We start from the raw sequence: 17,486 nt of genomic DNA on the forward strand, positions 1-17,486 counted from the left end.
GAGGGTAATTCAGTCTGCCTATTAAATTTTTAGTCTCTCTTTGGAAGTTACCACCAAATGTATCAATTTGACAACAGTGGTGCTTGCCTTTTGTTGTCTAGCTGTGTTTTAACTATGAACGAATTCCAACCACATGTTGTTTTTATATAAACTTGCAAAGAAATTGACAAATGACAACAAGTCGTTATCACTCTGGATGGGGATCGGTGGCACAAGAGGCTGATGGTTGTGACTCTTATTGACCAAGGCAGAGACCTGGAGAAGTGGCAATACCAAGGGCAGATAGGAAAGCAACAGAATTAGCAATGTAGTTTTCTTGCATGTCCTAAAATAGGGGTGGTGAGAAATCATTGAGGAAATGTGAGATTAAACTGGTAAATCCTGAGGACAGAGCTTTTAAAGTGTATCTGATACAAGTACATAGAAGGGGAAACAGTATTAAGCAAGGAATTTGTGAAAAGGAAAAGATCAGTATGTTCATGTTGTTTAGCATCCAGTATCGATCACATCTTGACCAATACCCCAAATTTAACGGTACTGTGCTACGTTCCCTGACAAATTTAAAAAATGTAGAGCTCTTCCCCAGCTACGAAACATTACATCTCCTGCAAACTATAAGAAATATTATCTCCTGCAAATGATAAGAAATAATAGCTCTTGGAATTATCGCTCTAGCTGGCATATCTGCAGATTCTTCCTTTGTGCAAGTTACATAATCAGTTATGTATCTGATACATATCCGCTTAAGCACAATAGTGCCTTGTGGCAATGAATTATACACGTCTACTTGTTGTTGGTAAAGAAAGAAAAAAGTATTGTTTTTATCTGTTTAAAATGTGCTACATATTTTTGAGATTCCATTTGTTCACTTAATATGGTATATGGTAAAAACAAATTTCTTGGAATTACCTAAAGTGCCAAGCTTGCAACACCTATTTCCCACTTTCTGCATTTGATCTTATCAATATTGTATGTTTTCTTTTTTATTTTCCTTATTTTCTTTTTCTTGTTTTATTTCCTAGTATTTACATACTTGCTTTTTTTTTTTGTTTTTAAATTCATGTCAAGATAGACTTGAGTTTAATTTAGTGGTTGTTTTTTTAAAAACTAACTTGGATGCATTTTCTGTACCCCACAACATGACTTATATATGCTGATTTTGGTTATTTTTTTTGTTTTAAAATCTGAAAGAGATGCTGATGTTTATTATCAGTAACAGTAAACAGTTCAGAAATTTTCATGAGTTCTTGGTGCTTAGAGCGTATCTGAGATTGAGACTTCAGCTATGTTAATTAATTACTAATAATGTCTATTGCTCTATTGTGAACCACATACCTTTACTGATTCCAAGAGGGTAGATTTATTTTTGTGGTAGTTGACCTGTAAGTTTCACAGTGTGGTTTTACTCCAAGGGATGGGAGGCAATTCTTCCAGGACTGTCCTCTCTCTTTGTTCCTGTGGGAACACCAGCAGAATAGACTTGTTCAAATAAGATGGCACTAAGAAACCATAGTTCAGATCTGCCTTTAGTGACACCCTTCCTTTTTATACTGTGCTGACTGCTTGGAGCTGCGGACACTTGTCACTATTACTTCTTTTCATGTTGGAGAAAATAAATGTAGAAGCATGGAACATTTTTATTAAATTTTGCTTTGGCTAAATTGCTTTTCACGTCATGTCACTGCTTTAGTCATTTTATGTCTGATGTTACTTTCCTTTTGTGCTGGTTGGGATGAGGTACCCAAGCCAGCATCAGGAGAGTGAGATAAAGATGGACATAATATTTACTCCTTTTTTTTTTAAAGCTAGTAATCTTTCAGATGCTAGTATGTATTAACATCTTCATTAAGCTGTTGGTCTTTATTTTAAAGACTAAATTCCTTAAAGGCTACAGCGAGTTCAGAACCCAGCAGTGTATACCGAGTTTAAATCTTCCTTATAGTGTCTGCTACTATGGGCACATCTATATTGAATCTTTCTGCTATCACATTCCTGATAATTTGTTCCATCTGGAATTATCTACAGTCCTTCCTGGCTTTGACTAATCTAAATAAATTTGCCATCTTGCTCTTCACACCCTTTTCCCAATGGTTGATTAATTCACTGAATAACACGTAGTGCTGCTTCCTTGGGACAGGCTCCTAATGCTCCGGGTTGAACGTAATTTACATTGACTACATTATGTGTTCTTAATCTCAGTTTTGTTTCCTTCCTTAATCTCCTTTGTTTCCTTGTAACAAAACTTTGCATCCCTGCCATGGTTCCTAATTAGCTCCTTGTATAGGGGCTTAACTTATGGATAGTAAATAGATTCTATTGCTTTATTGTTAGTTTTCATCTTTTGTTTCAATTAATTCTAAAAAAGTTGGCAAATGTATTTTTCTCAAAGACAAAGATTTTTATTGGACCATAATACATGTATTAAAGGAATGTAGAATGATATTTACACATGAAAGCAGAAATCTTGAGTACCCATTCCCAACAGAGGGCTTCATTTCTCTTTTTGATGGAAACACAACACTTCATTATTTGTATAGATGTATATATAGTCTTTATAAGTGATTTCTCCTTCTAGATATATATTTGTTTGGGTACTGTGTGATTATGGAGGGACAAAATTTAGCTAGTCATAAATATTAAAGATTGTTGAACATAATTACATGTTCATATGGTGTCATCAGCAGTTTACTACACATATAATGTGCTTAGCTCGGACTCGGTCAAATGAACTAGTCATATTAAATTTACTAGAATAATGTCAGTACTTGATATTTGGGACTACTAAAATTAGTAAGATAAATAAGTCGCTCTTGTTCAGATTGTCATTCTGAATAAGCTGCGGCACATTAAACAATCATATAGAGATCAGATTTGAATGTACAGCTGTCATTAAAAATATTAAACAATTTCAAGTAATTGAGACAAACTATATTGCAGGTATTGGATAGCAGATGATGGCCTTTTTTAGATCAGAAGCACAGATAATCAAGAAAGAATTGCACAAGTTAATATAAGAAATCAAAATAGCACATAAATATATTAAAGACCTGTAAAAACAGTGTGTCATGATAATGCTATGTGGATTTAAAAATATCTATTTATTTCCTTGACTGTTCAGTATTTTTATCCTTTAGATAAAGAGAGATTGTACAGTATATATAAATCACTCAGTAAAGTATGGAAATTTAGAGATCCGTGGCTACTGCAAAACATGGAATTTGTGAGAAAGACTATTCTAATACTGCATTTCTGCATAACATTTTTATGACTAATTTATACTCAGTCTTGTGCACGTACCTCATACTGCAAGAGCAGAATGAAATGAAGGAGATAATTTACTAATGCACTTATACATTTACTTGTTTGCATTTTTAACAGGAAGGTTAATGAGTTGTCTGTAGTCCACCTATGCATGCCTAATAAATGTGTTAATATCAGTTGAACTTAATTTTTGTTAATTGCAACACAAGCCAGCCATCTCCAGTGTTTACTTGAGGTTAAGAAAGTTAAAAGTTTTTGTTTTGCTTTCTTATGATTCTTCTGAGAGAACCTGTCTGTGTTAGTGTTTTACATTATTTTTCCTCCCATAAACTCTTAACAGAATTGTTCTAATAGAATTTCTAGGAATCCTTTGTAATACTAGAACATAGCTTGAAAAATTAAGATGACTACCATCTGAAAAAAATAATATCCAAGCCAAATAATGGGACATTGTCTGCATGATCTACATCAATACCACCCCTTGTTACTCAGTTATTTTCTTTTCTGTCATTTCTGTTTGGATGTAGATTGGGTTTCACATCTGTAGCCAACTTTATGCATACAGGTCTCTGATAAAACAGAAACTTTTCCCTCTCAAGCTTTCTGCGCTATTCTTATATACCTTGTTAGAAAACCTTTGTTCTCTGAACAAAGAGGAAAACATGAAATAGGCAATCATTTAGTGATTCAGATATTCTTGCAGGAAATCATAATGCAATGCTATAGTGACAGTGTAACAGAGCTGAATACCAGGGATGGGAAGGTGATTTTTATCTTAAACAGTTTCATATACTTATGTGCTCTTGGATATGTTTGTCCCAGCTATTTGTCCAGCATTTAGGCACCAAGATGTTTGTATCTAAGTGTTTCATCCATAGGGATTCCTTGGGATAAAACAGAGCACAGGGGATATCCCCCAATGATTTGTCATCACATTCCCTGTGTTGTTCTTAGGTGGTCAACAGTGTGCTGGGTTTGGGATGTGCCTTCTGTGAACCTGGGTAAATGGCACATAACTCACTGTGAAATATGACCCATTTTATTTGCTGGCTTTTGCCTTTTTGAAGTGAACGGCCTGAGCAAACTGGGCATGTCTAAGTCCATGGGCACTGATGGGATGCCCCCGTGACTCTGGAGGGTGCAAAGAGGATAGAGCCAGGCTCTTTCCAGTGGTGCCCAGTGTCAGGACCAGAGGCAATGGGCACAAACTGAAAACACAGGAGGTTCCCTGTGTTTCAGGAAACACTTTTTCACTGTGAGGTTGACTGAGTGCTGGCACAGGCTGCCCAGGGAAGCTATGGAGTCTCCATCCTTGGAGATACTCAAAAGCTGTCTGCACATGGTCCTGGTAATTGTCTCTAGGGACTCTGCTTGTGTTGGACAAGATGACCTGCAAAGGTCGCTTCCAAGCTCAACCGTTGTATGACTTTGTGACCACATTTATGGAAATGAGTGACTGTCTGTTGACTTCTCTTCATGCTTTCTACTGATTTTTCTCAGGATGAGAAGTTAATATTGTTTATTTAACCATACCATAATCAGAAGTTACATTCTTTTCTTGCTAATAAATAGATAGTAAAAGTAGAGGCTGGAATTCTTTTGAAATTTTCTTTTCAAAAGTATTAATCTGGAAAAATGTCTATAGTTATGTCTTCACATTTCTGGACACTTTTCCCCCTCCATGTGATGGGTAAGAGTTATTTCTTGCAAGATCACTTGAGTATGTGTGCTACTTCTTTATTTTTTTTTCTCAAATCCTTTTTACCAGAAATGGATACGTGAAAAAGAAAATGGCTGTCAAGTTAGTATTTTAGAATGTATTGCCATGCCTTTTCACCTGTGAAAAACTATAAATGTAAAAAATATTTCCTGGAAGATGAGCTGGGATGCAATTTTTCAGCTAATTGGAAAAAGCAGAACTAAGTCAAGGACTGCCAACCAGATTTCGGTCTTAAGATATTGTGTGAGGCGGCATAGGCAAGATGCAGGAACAACCACAAAACCGCGGATGAAATGCAAAGACTAACTTCTATTTTTGTATTATTTTACCTTGATAACTGGGGGATCCCCAAAGCAGCACCTGGGCAGAGGCATACAAGCGGGGACACAGATACTGCGGACCTTGGTCCATGCTAGAGGATCGCCGAACCAGCTGTTTTCGCCTGTATATCAGGGATTCGTGCAGGCGTAGTTTACCACTGTGCTTTCATCTTTCCCACAGCAGGGCAGGAATCTCAAGCATGTTCGATAGGGTGCCTCTGAGTCTATCACAGGCCTATGTTATCTAAACACAGATGTTCTACTTGTCAAGCACAGAAGACTAAACAACGATTAGTATGATATATGTGTTTTTCGACACCTCAGCTGCAAGTCACTTGAGTGTGTTTACAATCCTCCTCGCCAATCTTCTGTTATTTTCCCACAGATATGCTGATGTTTATTGTGTCAAATACAATCATGAATGTGAGCCTTGAGCTGACAAGAGTTCAAGTTGTTTTTAATCAGGTTTTTATTTAGATTTAAGCCTCCTATTCAGAAATAACAGCAGCTAGGTGGAAATGAATGATTTTAAAAGCTGAGCTTGGTTCCTTCTGCAAAAAGAACAGGATTGAAGAACCTTGATGTTTCAAAATCTCATTGTGTTGCCACATACAAGCCAATTCAGTGTTTGTTAGCACATCTGTTTATACAAGACCATTTTAAATGTATCTTTTGGTTAAATAAAAGAAAATATAGAGGTATGTTTCCTTTAAGGACCGTATGGTATACTGTATGGATTTCTTTGCATGAGCTGAAGTAAAGCTGAATCATCAGTTAAACTGATGAATGCATCAGTTATGCATTCATTTCCATGACTAAGGTTTGGAAAATGATTTGAGAACAGGTATACATATGTTAAGGAAAAGAAATGCATCTCCCCAGATCTTGGATAAATTATCTAGAATATATAGAGGATACTTGCATGACCGTGAATACAAAACGATAAGTCACAAGCCAAATCAAGTGTCTTTTTAATGTAAACACCCGGTAATTATTTCAAAGTTTCTTGAGGAGGAAGAAAACATTGCAAATCATGCACTATTTAAGAGTTAGATTTGGATGAGTCTGCCAGAATTGCATGTGAGCACACAAAATTTCAGGTATATCCACTTTTGTCATGGCTTTTCATAGCAGAATAGTCAGACCTCCTCACTCCCAGACTTAGTGTTTTGGTGTATTTATGCCTGTCTCCACTCTGTTAAAATGTCTAGAATTGTTCTTTGAAGGGTTACATTTTCTTCTGCTAAGAATTTTTATCTTTGAAATTTGTCCAAAAAAAGAATTGAGGTAAAACTATCACAGAACATCCTGTTCCATTTGAAGTCAGTTGAAGGTTAGCCATTCATCTCAGTGAGTTAGGATTTTCTCTGTAAGGCTTTTATATCAAGACGTACTGAGTTCTGTTGAACTGAGTGTGAATTGAACATCATCTGAATTTGCTGAACTGGGCTCTGGAATTTCATTATTTATTTATTTATATTTACATGATCCCGAGGAACAGAACTAGAGTTACAGTTTCTTCCCAATGTTGTGGAAACTCCATAATAATAATTTATTAGTATTACTTTGTATTGTCATATTACCTCTGGTTATAGTTCCTGTTGTATTCCAATCTTTCTGCAGTAGATCTGTTTTAATCACATTATCTCCTTATAGTAGGGAACTTATTCTATATTTCAGTTTTCTGTAGGAGCCTGAAGCTTCCTGAATAATAAAGAATAACTGTAGAAGATATGGAATGATTCTTTACAACTAATATTACTGTATCAGATTATATAGATACAAGAAACAGTAGGCAGTCTGCCGTCTCTTCTTCTTACTCAGATGTTAACTAGTTTTGGTTACGAGCTGCTTCTGAGCTGAATATTACAGAGCTGGACCTTGACCGTCATCTTTATTTCTTTTTAGCAGTTTTATGCTTCTTAAAATATAGTGGCATATGGGAATAGTTGTTTTAAAATATTTTGAGTCAATCTGATCTGTCAGCATCTTTGTCTGATATGAGTACTACTTAAGACTACTTCAGAGGGAAAAAAATAATGTGTGTGTTTATCTAAGTATTTATTTAGTTTTGCTCTCACTTAACTTAAGATGATGCATGGTACAATAAGAACTGTAAGTGCTGCCAGAGAAGTTTTCCGGTCTGGAAACTGAGGCTTCTTTCTCTTGCATGGTAGCAAATCACTGTTCTGCTAGGCCACTGAGCTCAGCCCTCAGAGGTTGCAGTTTTAAATGGAAACTACACTAACAGTTTAATGGTATCCTTTGTGAGCCGTAATTGATTTCATGTAATGCCATCAGTGCATTTCACAGTCTTATTAAATTTAGTTGTTTCTACAGTAATTAAGGTTAAGAAAACAAGTGCCTTTAGAATATAATTATTTTCATAATCAGTTTTAATTACACTTCCCTGTCTTAGAAAGCAAAGATTTTATCTTAATAAATTGTATCTGAGTAATTAATATGCTGTTTATTAGATCACACTGTTGACTGCTTTGGAACCTCAAAAGAATGATATGTTTTGGAAGGCAAGGAAAAACGTAATTCATGTATTATAGACCATGAACTGTGAAGAAGACTTAAACAGAACAATAATCTTTTTTTCTATTCATAGAATAAGAGACCAGTTTTGTCTGTTTGTTTTTAGTTTAGGATTTTTCTTTTTCTGACTACTTCTTTAATGGGAATACCAGAATTATTAAATGTTATCTTCCCATGTTTTCTTGGGGCATTACTTGAATGATACAAGGGTTAGACTGGAATCTGTTCGATGAGTTCAGAGAACTGGGGCGGGGGGTGAGGGGGAGCTTGTGGGGTTGTTTGTTGCTTTTTTGTTTATTTGTTTTGCGGTTTTTCTGTTTGCTTGTTTTGTTTTTTAAGATACTTTTTTTTAAGTTTTGACTAAGAGCTATTTAGAAAAGCCTCTTGAGTGAGTCCACCACAACGTTATTCTGTATCTACAAGTCATTTTTAATGACTTTACTTCATATGTTTGTGATTATTGTGTGTTGTTCAGATTCCCTTTTCTTTAGCCTGATAGTTCTTAAGATTTACTCTCTGGAAAGTGATTGATTTTAATAAAAATTTAGCAGGAGATTAGAAATCCCAAGTAAACATAAAATGTTTTCAATAACAAAAAGATAACCTGTAATTAGTTTTAATTACAAAGGAATTAAAATAATCCACTTAGTTTCATTAATTATTTTTCTGTAGTTCACTATGTAAGTGTGATAATCTATGGTTATGATGAACATAGGGAAAATGTACACTTATAATATGTTTTTATATATTCTAGACCTATGCCAAGGCAAGAAGGGAAAAAGAGACAAAAGCAATGGGGACAAGAAAAGCCTGTTAGAAAAAATTCCCTAAAAACACCCGCATTTTTTCTTTATTCAAAGACCTTTCCACCACTGAAATGAAATCTTTCGTTCTTTCAGTTCTCCACATCAGCTGTCTTCAGGGAGATATTAGCAATGACAAAGATCAGGCAAAGAGTTCTAGAAACTTATTGTTGCCTTTTTAGAGGTAGCTTTTTCATCATGTTTGTCCCTTAGTCCTTACAGGAAGGGACTAAAGCACAAAATGACTGAAAAAAACTGAAAGCCTGTCTCTCAAGTACAAATTCTGTACCAGCACACCAACCTTTCCTGGTTCCTCACTCAGAATAATGGGAGTATAAAGGCCTGCGGGCGAATGTCAGCTACATCTGAACGCTGATCTCTGGAGTGGTTCAGAAGCTGATATTTTAGCTCTGCATTGAGCTGCACTTTGAGGCTTTCTAATCATTTGCAACAAGGAAGTGATTTCAGAGGTACAGTTGCACACAGGTAAGCGATCTCCATTATTCTAGGATCAACTTGGTGAAGAATGCTTTCCAACAAGCCAGACGAAATAATGATAGTAAGACGTAAGCATGTATGTATAAAGATCACTCCAAAAATTCAGATCCACATACATGTACCAATGCTCTACAGAAGAGAAAAGCCTTTATCAGGATGGTTGAACTAAAAGGAATATTTAAGCAAAAGTGTTACTGGAAAAATACTATGTGTCCCTGAGTGAGGTGTCAAACTGGCTGAGATCCAGAAAACCACAAGAAAGCAGTACTTAAAATGCTGTCTCAACATCGTTTTCCACACTTAATATGTATCAGGCGTTCCGGAGTTAATCTGCAGATTAATCACTTACTAGCATGTATTAATAACTTTAACTGGCACTACAAAATATAGTCCCTAGATTCTGGAAGAAAGTTCCTCTAAGCAGCATTCCCAAAATAAAATAGTATGATTTATTTTGAATTTGCATTTCAAAATTCTATCAATAATAGTTATTTTAAGAATTTAATGTTCATTTTAAGAATTTCATTTTCTTTTCATATCTGTGACATCTCCTCGTGTTCCTGCTTTATCTGAGGTTAAATTATTCTACCTCTATCAGTCCAAGTTAAAGTAGCTGAAGAAGAGTTACCAGACAGAGCTTAAATTTATTTAGTGGTAAAAATTAAATGTTCCAATAAAGCTTTGCAATTGTTCCTTTGTCACATCCCTTTGGCAGAAGGGATATGATCCTCATGAAAAAGTGCAAACTGCTTCCAGCATTAGCAGGAAGATGCATGTAGTTCAAAGTGATAGTTGGGTCCAGAAAAGGGAAATTCAGGTAACTATTTGGGTTTTTTTAATTGTATGGAATTGTAATGTCAGAAAGGAGAAAATACAATTATATAGAGAGAACCGCATGAACTATAGAAGTAAAACCATTTACTGATACATTGTCAGCCAGTAGTCGAGGATATTTTCTTTTACATCTCAGTGTGATAACATTAGATCACCACAGTCTGCAGATGGAATTGTGATTTAGTGATCTATTGAACACTGAATGATGCAGAATTTCTCCACTATTATTGCCCTTGAAGAAATACCTGTGGAACAGAAATTTGTTGGTTTGTCCATTATAAATATTTTCTGTGCTCACTCTTCAATGTATTTCCTTACGTATTATGCATTCTGTATTAATACAGTGTAGTGTACATTGGCATAATGCTCTGCACTTACTATGTTTCTTGTTATCTGAGCATCTCAAAGCATTATTTAAACACTGACCCTTGTAATGAGAATAAGCGTCACAATTTCAAATAGACAAACAAATACTCAGAAAATGTGAATGATTCCTTCCAAATTATGTAGCAAATACTACAGCTGAAGAAAAATCTGTTATTCACACTCATGGAGCCTCTCTAAACACTGTATTCCTTGTGTTGTATGGGATTGGTGATTGTTGAATGAAGAACTCCTGCAATACGTTTAATGACACCATAATTCCCCATACCTCAGCACTTTCTCTTCTTGTTAGATTCCATAACAAGATGTTCAGTTGTATAGATTTTGTATTTTGTTGTATGTATTTATTTTGTATGTATATCACGGTACAGACTCTGACTTTTAGTTAATAATACAGTACCTTGCTTATGAATTTAAAGATCACACAGATTTCAGATAACTTAATTTTCCTCCTGCTTATCTTCCCAAACATTTGTAAACAGCTATGTTTCAAAAATATTAGCTTCAAAAGTTCTCAGCATCTCAGCAATGTCTTTTAGCAGAGGCTGGTATTTTATTCTTTTTTTTGTGGATTTTTTTTTAAACCCTTAAGAACCTCTTACTTTGAGTATAAATGTTCACAATTATACATTATGTGACTCACTTCCTCTGATGTGCCGCCATTTTCCCTCAACTTGAAGCCTTCAGCTAACACATTCTTAACAGAGTACCATAATTTCTGTCCTGCAGCAAAGCTCATATGACAACTAGAGCTGGTCAGTCTGCTGTCACTGATGCCACTGACTCCTAAAAATCAGTTCCCAGACTACATTGGGGACCATCTTCCCTACCTGTAATTGTGTAAAATTTAGGCTTGTGTAAAATTAAAATTTTGTAAGCTTTGGGTAACTTACCATTGTAGTCAAGAGAAAAAAATTTGCTCTGACCTTGAATCTGGTTCAACAGATGTGTACAGAAAATGGAGGAGGAATTAAATTCCAGAAATGCTTGTCTCCATGTTTTGCAGAGGCAGTGTAGTTGCCTAACTTCTGGGTAGCTGGATAGAAATAAGATGAATCCCACCTTTAGTATTTCTCCCATGAATAGGAAGCTTTTGGTTACACCACTATGTGCTTATTTTTATATCATAGTAGAACAGAAAAAAACAGAGGATCATTCCATTAAAAATAATTTTTGTTATGATTATCTTTTAGTATTTCAGCAGTATTTTGTAGTGTTGCTACTGTGCAGTTTTCCATTTCCACTAAAATATATTTCTGCTTACTTCATGTTCTTTTCTTACAGCTTGCACTCACTATGGAATTAAACATATGTGGCTGATACAGACTAAAAAGAAAGCATCTTTGTTTTGTTTGTGTGCAATAACTTCTTGTTCAATATATGTATTTTTGTCTCCCCTATAATTTTGTGCAATTTATCTTATCATATGCTGGATTTGATACTCAGTTTTATTCTTCATTTTCAGACATTCTTTCCTCTATTCGAACCTCATAATTTTGAAGTAATTAGAAAGTCAAGTAGAGTGAAGCTTATTGATACACTGCAGAGCTGTCAATGTAGTTGAACGTTTATTGCATGTTAGATGTATCAAAATTTAAAATGCAAAGTACTAGATATTTTCTGGTGGGTGTATTAGTATGCTTATAGATAAGGAACACATTTCTGTAGGCTGAAAGAATTATGTGCCATAAGATTTCTGTGCATCGTAGAATAGAAGTGCTGGAAGAGTCTTCATAACTAAAACTTAATTCTTTACCCAGATCAATAAAATACTATATTTTTTCATGTAGTCTGCAAATGTCTCTAAAACATAAATTCAGATTTTGAGTAATACTTCTAATAGCTCTCCCTTTGAATATATTTTTCATATCTGTGCTTGTGTTCTTATTTTTTGTAGAATAAAAATGCACTAGGTATTTACACAAGTGGATGAATGTAGCTTTGGGTCCTACTTCTCAGAATATCATGCAAAGATTTAAATATACATAAATAGACTTAAGCCTTCTTTTTTTTTTTTTTAAAAATGTCACTATTTGCAGAATGCTGTTATTAGAGCATTGCTATGTATTTATAGGAATTCACGTAGATTGTATTTAAAAATACGGCTTTAATGTTTTGAAGGATCTGCGTGTGAAAAAAGTGTTATACATGATTCTGCAAAGGCACTGATTTTAGCTATCATGTTGCACATTGAAAATTGAGTTAGAATAATGCTATAAAGCATATCTTACAACAGAATTGTGTTCTGAAGAACTGGATAAAATATTTTTAGTTTATGTAAGTTTATTCCATTTCCAAGTTCTATTGAATAAATGTGATGCAATTTTTGAGCTAAAAGTGATAAACAGGTTAATACAGTATTTTCCAGGTAAAAGAGTTTCTGTTTCTTATTGTCTTTTTTCTTAGTTTATACTGATTTAATGTGTATTGTTAGTATATTTAGAGGTGATATCTATGTAATTTTTTTTTAGTTTAACAAAAGAATGACAAATTCTTTCATTGCAGTTGTTTTAAACTTGAAGAGTGGCCTAACCACAGGCCATGTTTATGTCCATGCAGAATAAAGTTGGGAAAGAGATCATATTCACTATTCTGAAGCTAAGTGTGTATTACGCTCCTCCTAAGAGGCCCCTGGGGACACATTGTAATACAGGCTAAGCAGTGCCATGATGTGGAGAATTCTTGTAGATGGCAACAGGTGCACCTGAGATAAAAATCCAGTCTGTTTTTAAGTTTTAAAAATCAGTGGATGACTTTGTAGTGAGACATTCAATAGCTTTCTCAGTTTTTAAATCAAAAAAAGATCCAAGAATAAATTCCTTTTTTTACAAAAGTATAGAGAAAAGCAAATAAGATGTTAAAGGATTAAAAATATGATAGAAATGTCGTAGTTATTGTGAGATTTGACTCTTGGGGAGGATTTTTTTTTTTCTGAAATGGTTGTCCTCACCTGTACTCTGATTTTTTTCTGTTCTTACTATCTTCTGTTGCAATTTACTTATATGCTTGTTGAAAAACATGTTAAGTCAGTGCCACTTGGCAAAACTTGTGTTAATTTTTTGTTTCTTTTCTTACTTCAACTAGTGTACTAGGTTTTAGGATGATATCATTACTTATCGAGGAGTACAACCTCTTCATGACAGCAAACAGGATTTGAAATAGAGATTAGCTCTTAGAAATTTCATGGCCTCCTTTGGTAAAGTTATGATAAATTATGACTTGAGAAATGATATCTGCTAAAATCTAGTATCTTAGTCTCTGTCTAAATAACTATAAAACTAGACAGGAAATCTATCTAGAGATATCCACATCACCACAGATTTGTAGACTAAACATAGGTGTGCATCAAATTGCATTCATTCCGCTTGAAGTAACATAAATTATCAAATGACTTTACTATATATTTTCTGAGTTTAAAAAATTACTCAGTTATCATGCTGATGTTAAACAAATATGCATGTAATACAATACCTAAGTAGCCTTGACAGACTCGTGTTAATGAACAGTATGTCATACTTACCTGCTTACATTTCTAAATCCATCTTTAGCTTAAGTTCAATGTAAAAAAATCGGTGAGTACATGTGACACCTACATTGCATATGAATGCTGATAAAACACAGATGTACTTCAATGTTTTTTCAGGACCAGAATTGCTGGAGCTCTTTTTCAATCTATGATTTAGATCTTCCCCAAGGATAAGACAGCCTTTGTATTTAAAAATTGTATTTTATCATGTAACTGGTAGAGATCTTTTTTGTAATTTATCACATTCATATTAGAAAAACCCAAACCAAAACAGAACCTCCCTCCCCCCCAAACTTCAGTGTTATTAGAGGGGTTAAGGTGTTGAACGCATTCTCCAAAGGTTTCAAGTCATAAAAACTAATAATTGAATTCATCATACTGTGCAGTGGCCAGGAACTATTTCATGATTTCTAAAAATAAACAAGTTTTCCCATTGTAGTGTCGACAATTAAGAAAACAATCTTTGATTAAAACAAATCAAGGAATTAATTCTGATTTTTTTTCTTCTTTTTTTTTTTTAATTGTGCATGTTTCAGGCATAGTACTTTCAAAGAAGTACTTTTGCTTAATTTTTTACCAGATGAATTGCAGTTACTACTTCTCAGGAGAAAAGATAAAAAAGGAACCCTACCTGCCAAACACACAGTGCAAGTTCTGTAGCTAATGTATCTGCAAATTTACCTTGATTGGTACATGAAAAATATATAGTATGTCTTTGTTACATTTTGATTTAATGATTAAGTTTTTTTTTCTTCCTAAGAGTGCTGCATTTGACTATTTGTACTTGCGCAGGGTTTGTGAGCGTGAAGCTGCACTGGAATCAGCCCTAAGAATGTTGCAGCAATTCTACCTGGATCTCGAAAAATTCCTTGCTTGGCTTACAGAAGCTGAAACAACTGCGAATGTCCTGCAGGATGCTACACACAAAGAAAAGATACTAGAGGATGCCAAACCAGTTTGGGAGCTCATGAAACAGTGGCAGGTAAGTCAAGCACTTCAGTTTAGAGACATGTCAGGTATCCATAGTGGTGGGTTTTTTCCCAGTGTGCAGTTTTTCAAAACTGAAACTGTTTTGAAAAAGAGAACTTGTTCTACTACTAACCTTTAAGTGTTGCTTTGGAAATTGTTGCAGGGATCTAGTGTAAGTCACATCATGATTCTGTCTGACATCTTCCAGCATATAACACATTTGAAAAAGTGCCTTGAAGTACAGCTTTAAAATATACAGAAAGGAAACTTTGCTGAAATGGGCATTTAGATTTTTTTATCACATAAAAATGAATTACTCTGCCAAGCTACAGTCTTGAATTGAGCACTTGACAGACATAAGAGTTTATTAACTATTCCTGGTATTTACAGAAGTTATATAAATTGCCTTCTCTGTAGCTTAAGTGAATTAGTTTTCCTCCATTACTTTATTTATTTAGCTGATCATTGTCAACATGCTCTGTTGCGATAATAAAAAGAGACAATGATTAAAATATTTCATAGTTAGTGGCTGGACAGTTTTCAGACAATTGTTTTTCTCTGGAAACAAAAAAATGTTAAAGAGAGAGAATCTTAAAAAAGAGAAGAGAAATAATTTGGTGTTCTGGAGAACCTTGAGAAAGAAAAAATAATTAGTTGAGATGGTGCTGTTGAAATATGGTATTATACTTTCATTGTGCTTTATTCACTACAGTTATTGAGAGGAATATACACATATCTGTATGAGGTCTTAGATTTCTTAAATAAGGTTGGTTGGCTGTCGAAGGCAGGCCCCTTTCTTCCAACATTCCTTGATAGTGCATGACTTTCATGTTGACGGAAAGTTCAAAACTGGAAGGTCCAGGCACTGAAGCCTCTATACATTAATTTATTTATGAAAAATTCTGTGGAAAATTTTGGTTGTAAGTGATTATGTTGAGTAAGTACATTGGGTGGAAATACTGCTACCTTCTTTGGGCACTATTGTCTTAATACATGGTTTTAACTATTTGACTGAACTGCTGCTAAATTCAATTACATCATACTCTGAAATCTACAGTTCTTGCACTGAACAACAGTGAAGTCTGAACCACATTTTTAATAGTGATCTGTCTTTATGCCAATTTGATTTTATAGTAATGTACCTTAAGTCCTCATGTGTTTCTAAATTCAGTTGCATGATCCTGGAGAGCAGATTTGAATGGAAGATAGTTCTAGACTGAGTGGTTGATTTTCAATATATATATAATATATATATTCTCTAGATTAGGTTTTTGGTTGTAATGGTGCTAAAACAATTGAATTATCAAGTATTGGCAGAAGTTTATTTTTTATGTGATCAATGAAAAATGGATTATTTGGCAAAATAGAGATACCTAAAAATTTAGGTCAAATGCTTAATTTTTAACTGTAATGGAGCTTTGTAGACCTGGTTATCTTTTTTTTTTTAATTTCCACATAAGAACCATCCAGAGCTATAGACGAAAGGAAAAATAAATATATACGAATCCTTCCCGCCATAAATAATTAATGAAGTACATAAAATATCTATCAGGTGAACAATTGCTTTGAACTGTAAGCTTTCTTCTAAAGATTATTCTGCACTTCAATTGACATGTAAGATTAAATTTTCAATTCTTCTTTCTAGGTTTTTGGTATTTAAATACCAGATCTTCTAAGGCAGGAAGGGTAAAAACTGTTGTAGAGTCTCTGTTTGTTTCACTTCCAAAAAGCAAACATCGTTCTGTTTACTAATCTTGGCTGTACAAGAGAAGTTATTCTTACATCTGAAGAAACATTAGTATGCAGAGTCAAAAAAGTGGTTGTTATATTGTTTTTTGCTCCCAAAAGATTCATATATACCTGTCTACCTGACTAGTTGATGATTGCAGGAGGAAATACTTTGATAGTGTTGTTTGTTGTGGGCTTTTTTTCATTTGCATCTGCATGCTGATCTGTCTCTATGTAGATCGACTTGGTTTTCTTCCTGGGCCTATCACTGTTTGTGTCATTATACCATTTTTAAGCCTCCAGAAGAAATCTCATAATATAACAAGCACAAGTGGATTTTCAAATGCCCTCCTTCTGAAAGGAGTCTGATGGGTATTTTGCTAAAAGCTGGTAGAACCGTCTTTTTTTTTTTTTCTTTCTTCCTCAGAAGAAAAGCTCCTTATTTCTACTGGAATAAGGAAAGTTCTGTTTAAGTAAACAGAATGATGCTTTTTTTAGAAGTCACAATTGGGAAAGACCATTTTTTTCTGTAATTTTTTAAGAACTACAGTAAAGTGGCCATTTAAGATTTGCATCTTTGTCCATTTCATTAAATTATCCCTGATTTGAGGCATAGTCATTAACTACAGTTAATTTAAAAGGATGTATCTTTTTACTAGTGTGTGTTCTTAATAATTAGAGCATCATCTTTAGTCTGTTCTCTTATTAGAATAGGGATTTCAGTAACAGCAAATGTTTTAGGTCCAGGAAAGTTAACTGTAAATTATTTGAACCAAGTGGTGAATTTGTTTACTCAGTAATACAATGTGTTAACATGTGTGAAGCTGTTGTAGTGACCACAGGTTTTTCTGGAGACTTTGCATTATTCTCAAATGATAAACGGTGCTTTTTTAGTGATTCAC

At 34.3% G+C, this 17,486-nt stretch overlaps 1 protein-coding gene across 2 annotated transcripts in view; it reads left to right on the forward strand.

Annotated features, from left to right (window-relative positions):
* The window catches only part of DMD (dystrophin), a 1,244,291-nt gene that overhangs the window by 977,731 nt on the left and 249,074 nt on the right, over nt 1–17,486 (forward strand). For both annotated transcript variants that reach the window (XM_075174519.1, XM_075174510.1), the window contains exon 55: nt 14,680–14,869. In XM_075174519.1, coding sequence (XP_075030620.1) covers nt 14,680–14,869 — 190 coding nt within the window. The remainder of the gene's footprint in view (nt 1–14,679; nt 14,870–17,486) is intronic.

This window comes from Calonectris borealis, chromosome 1 (genome assembly GCF_964195595.1).
Source record: "Calonectris borealis chromosome 1, bCalBor7.hap1.2, whole genome shotgun sequence".
NCBI classification, from domain to species: domain Eukaryota; kingdom Metazoa; phylum Chordata; class Aves; order Procellariiformes; family Procellariidae; genus Calonectris; species Calonectris borealis.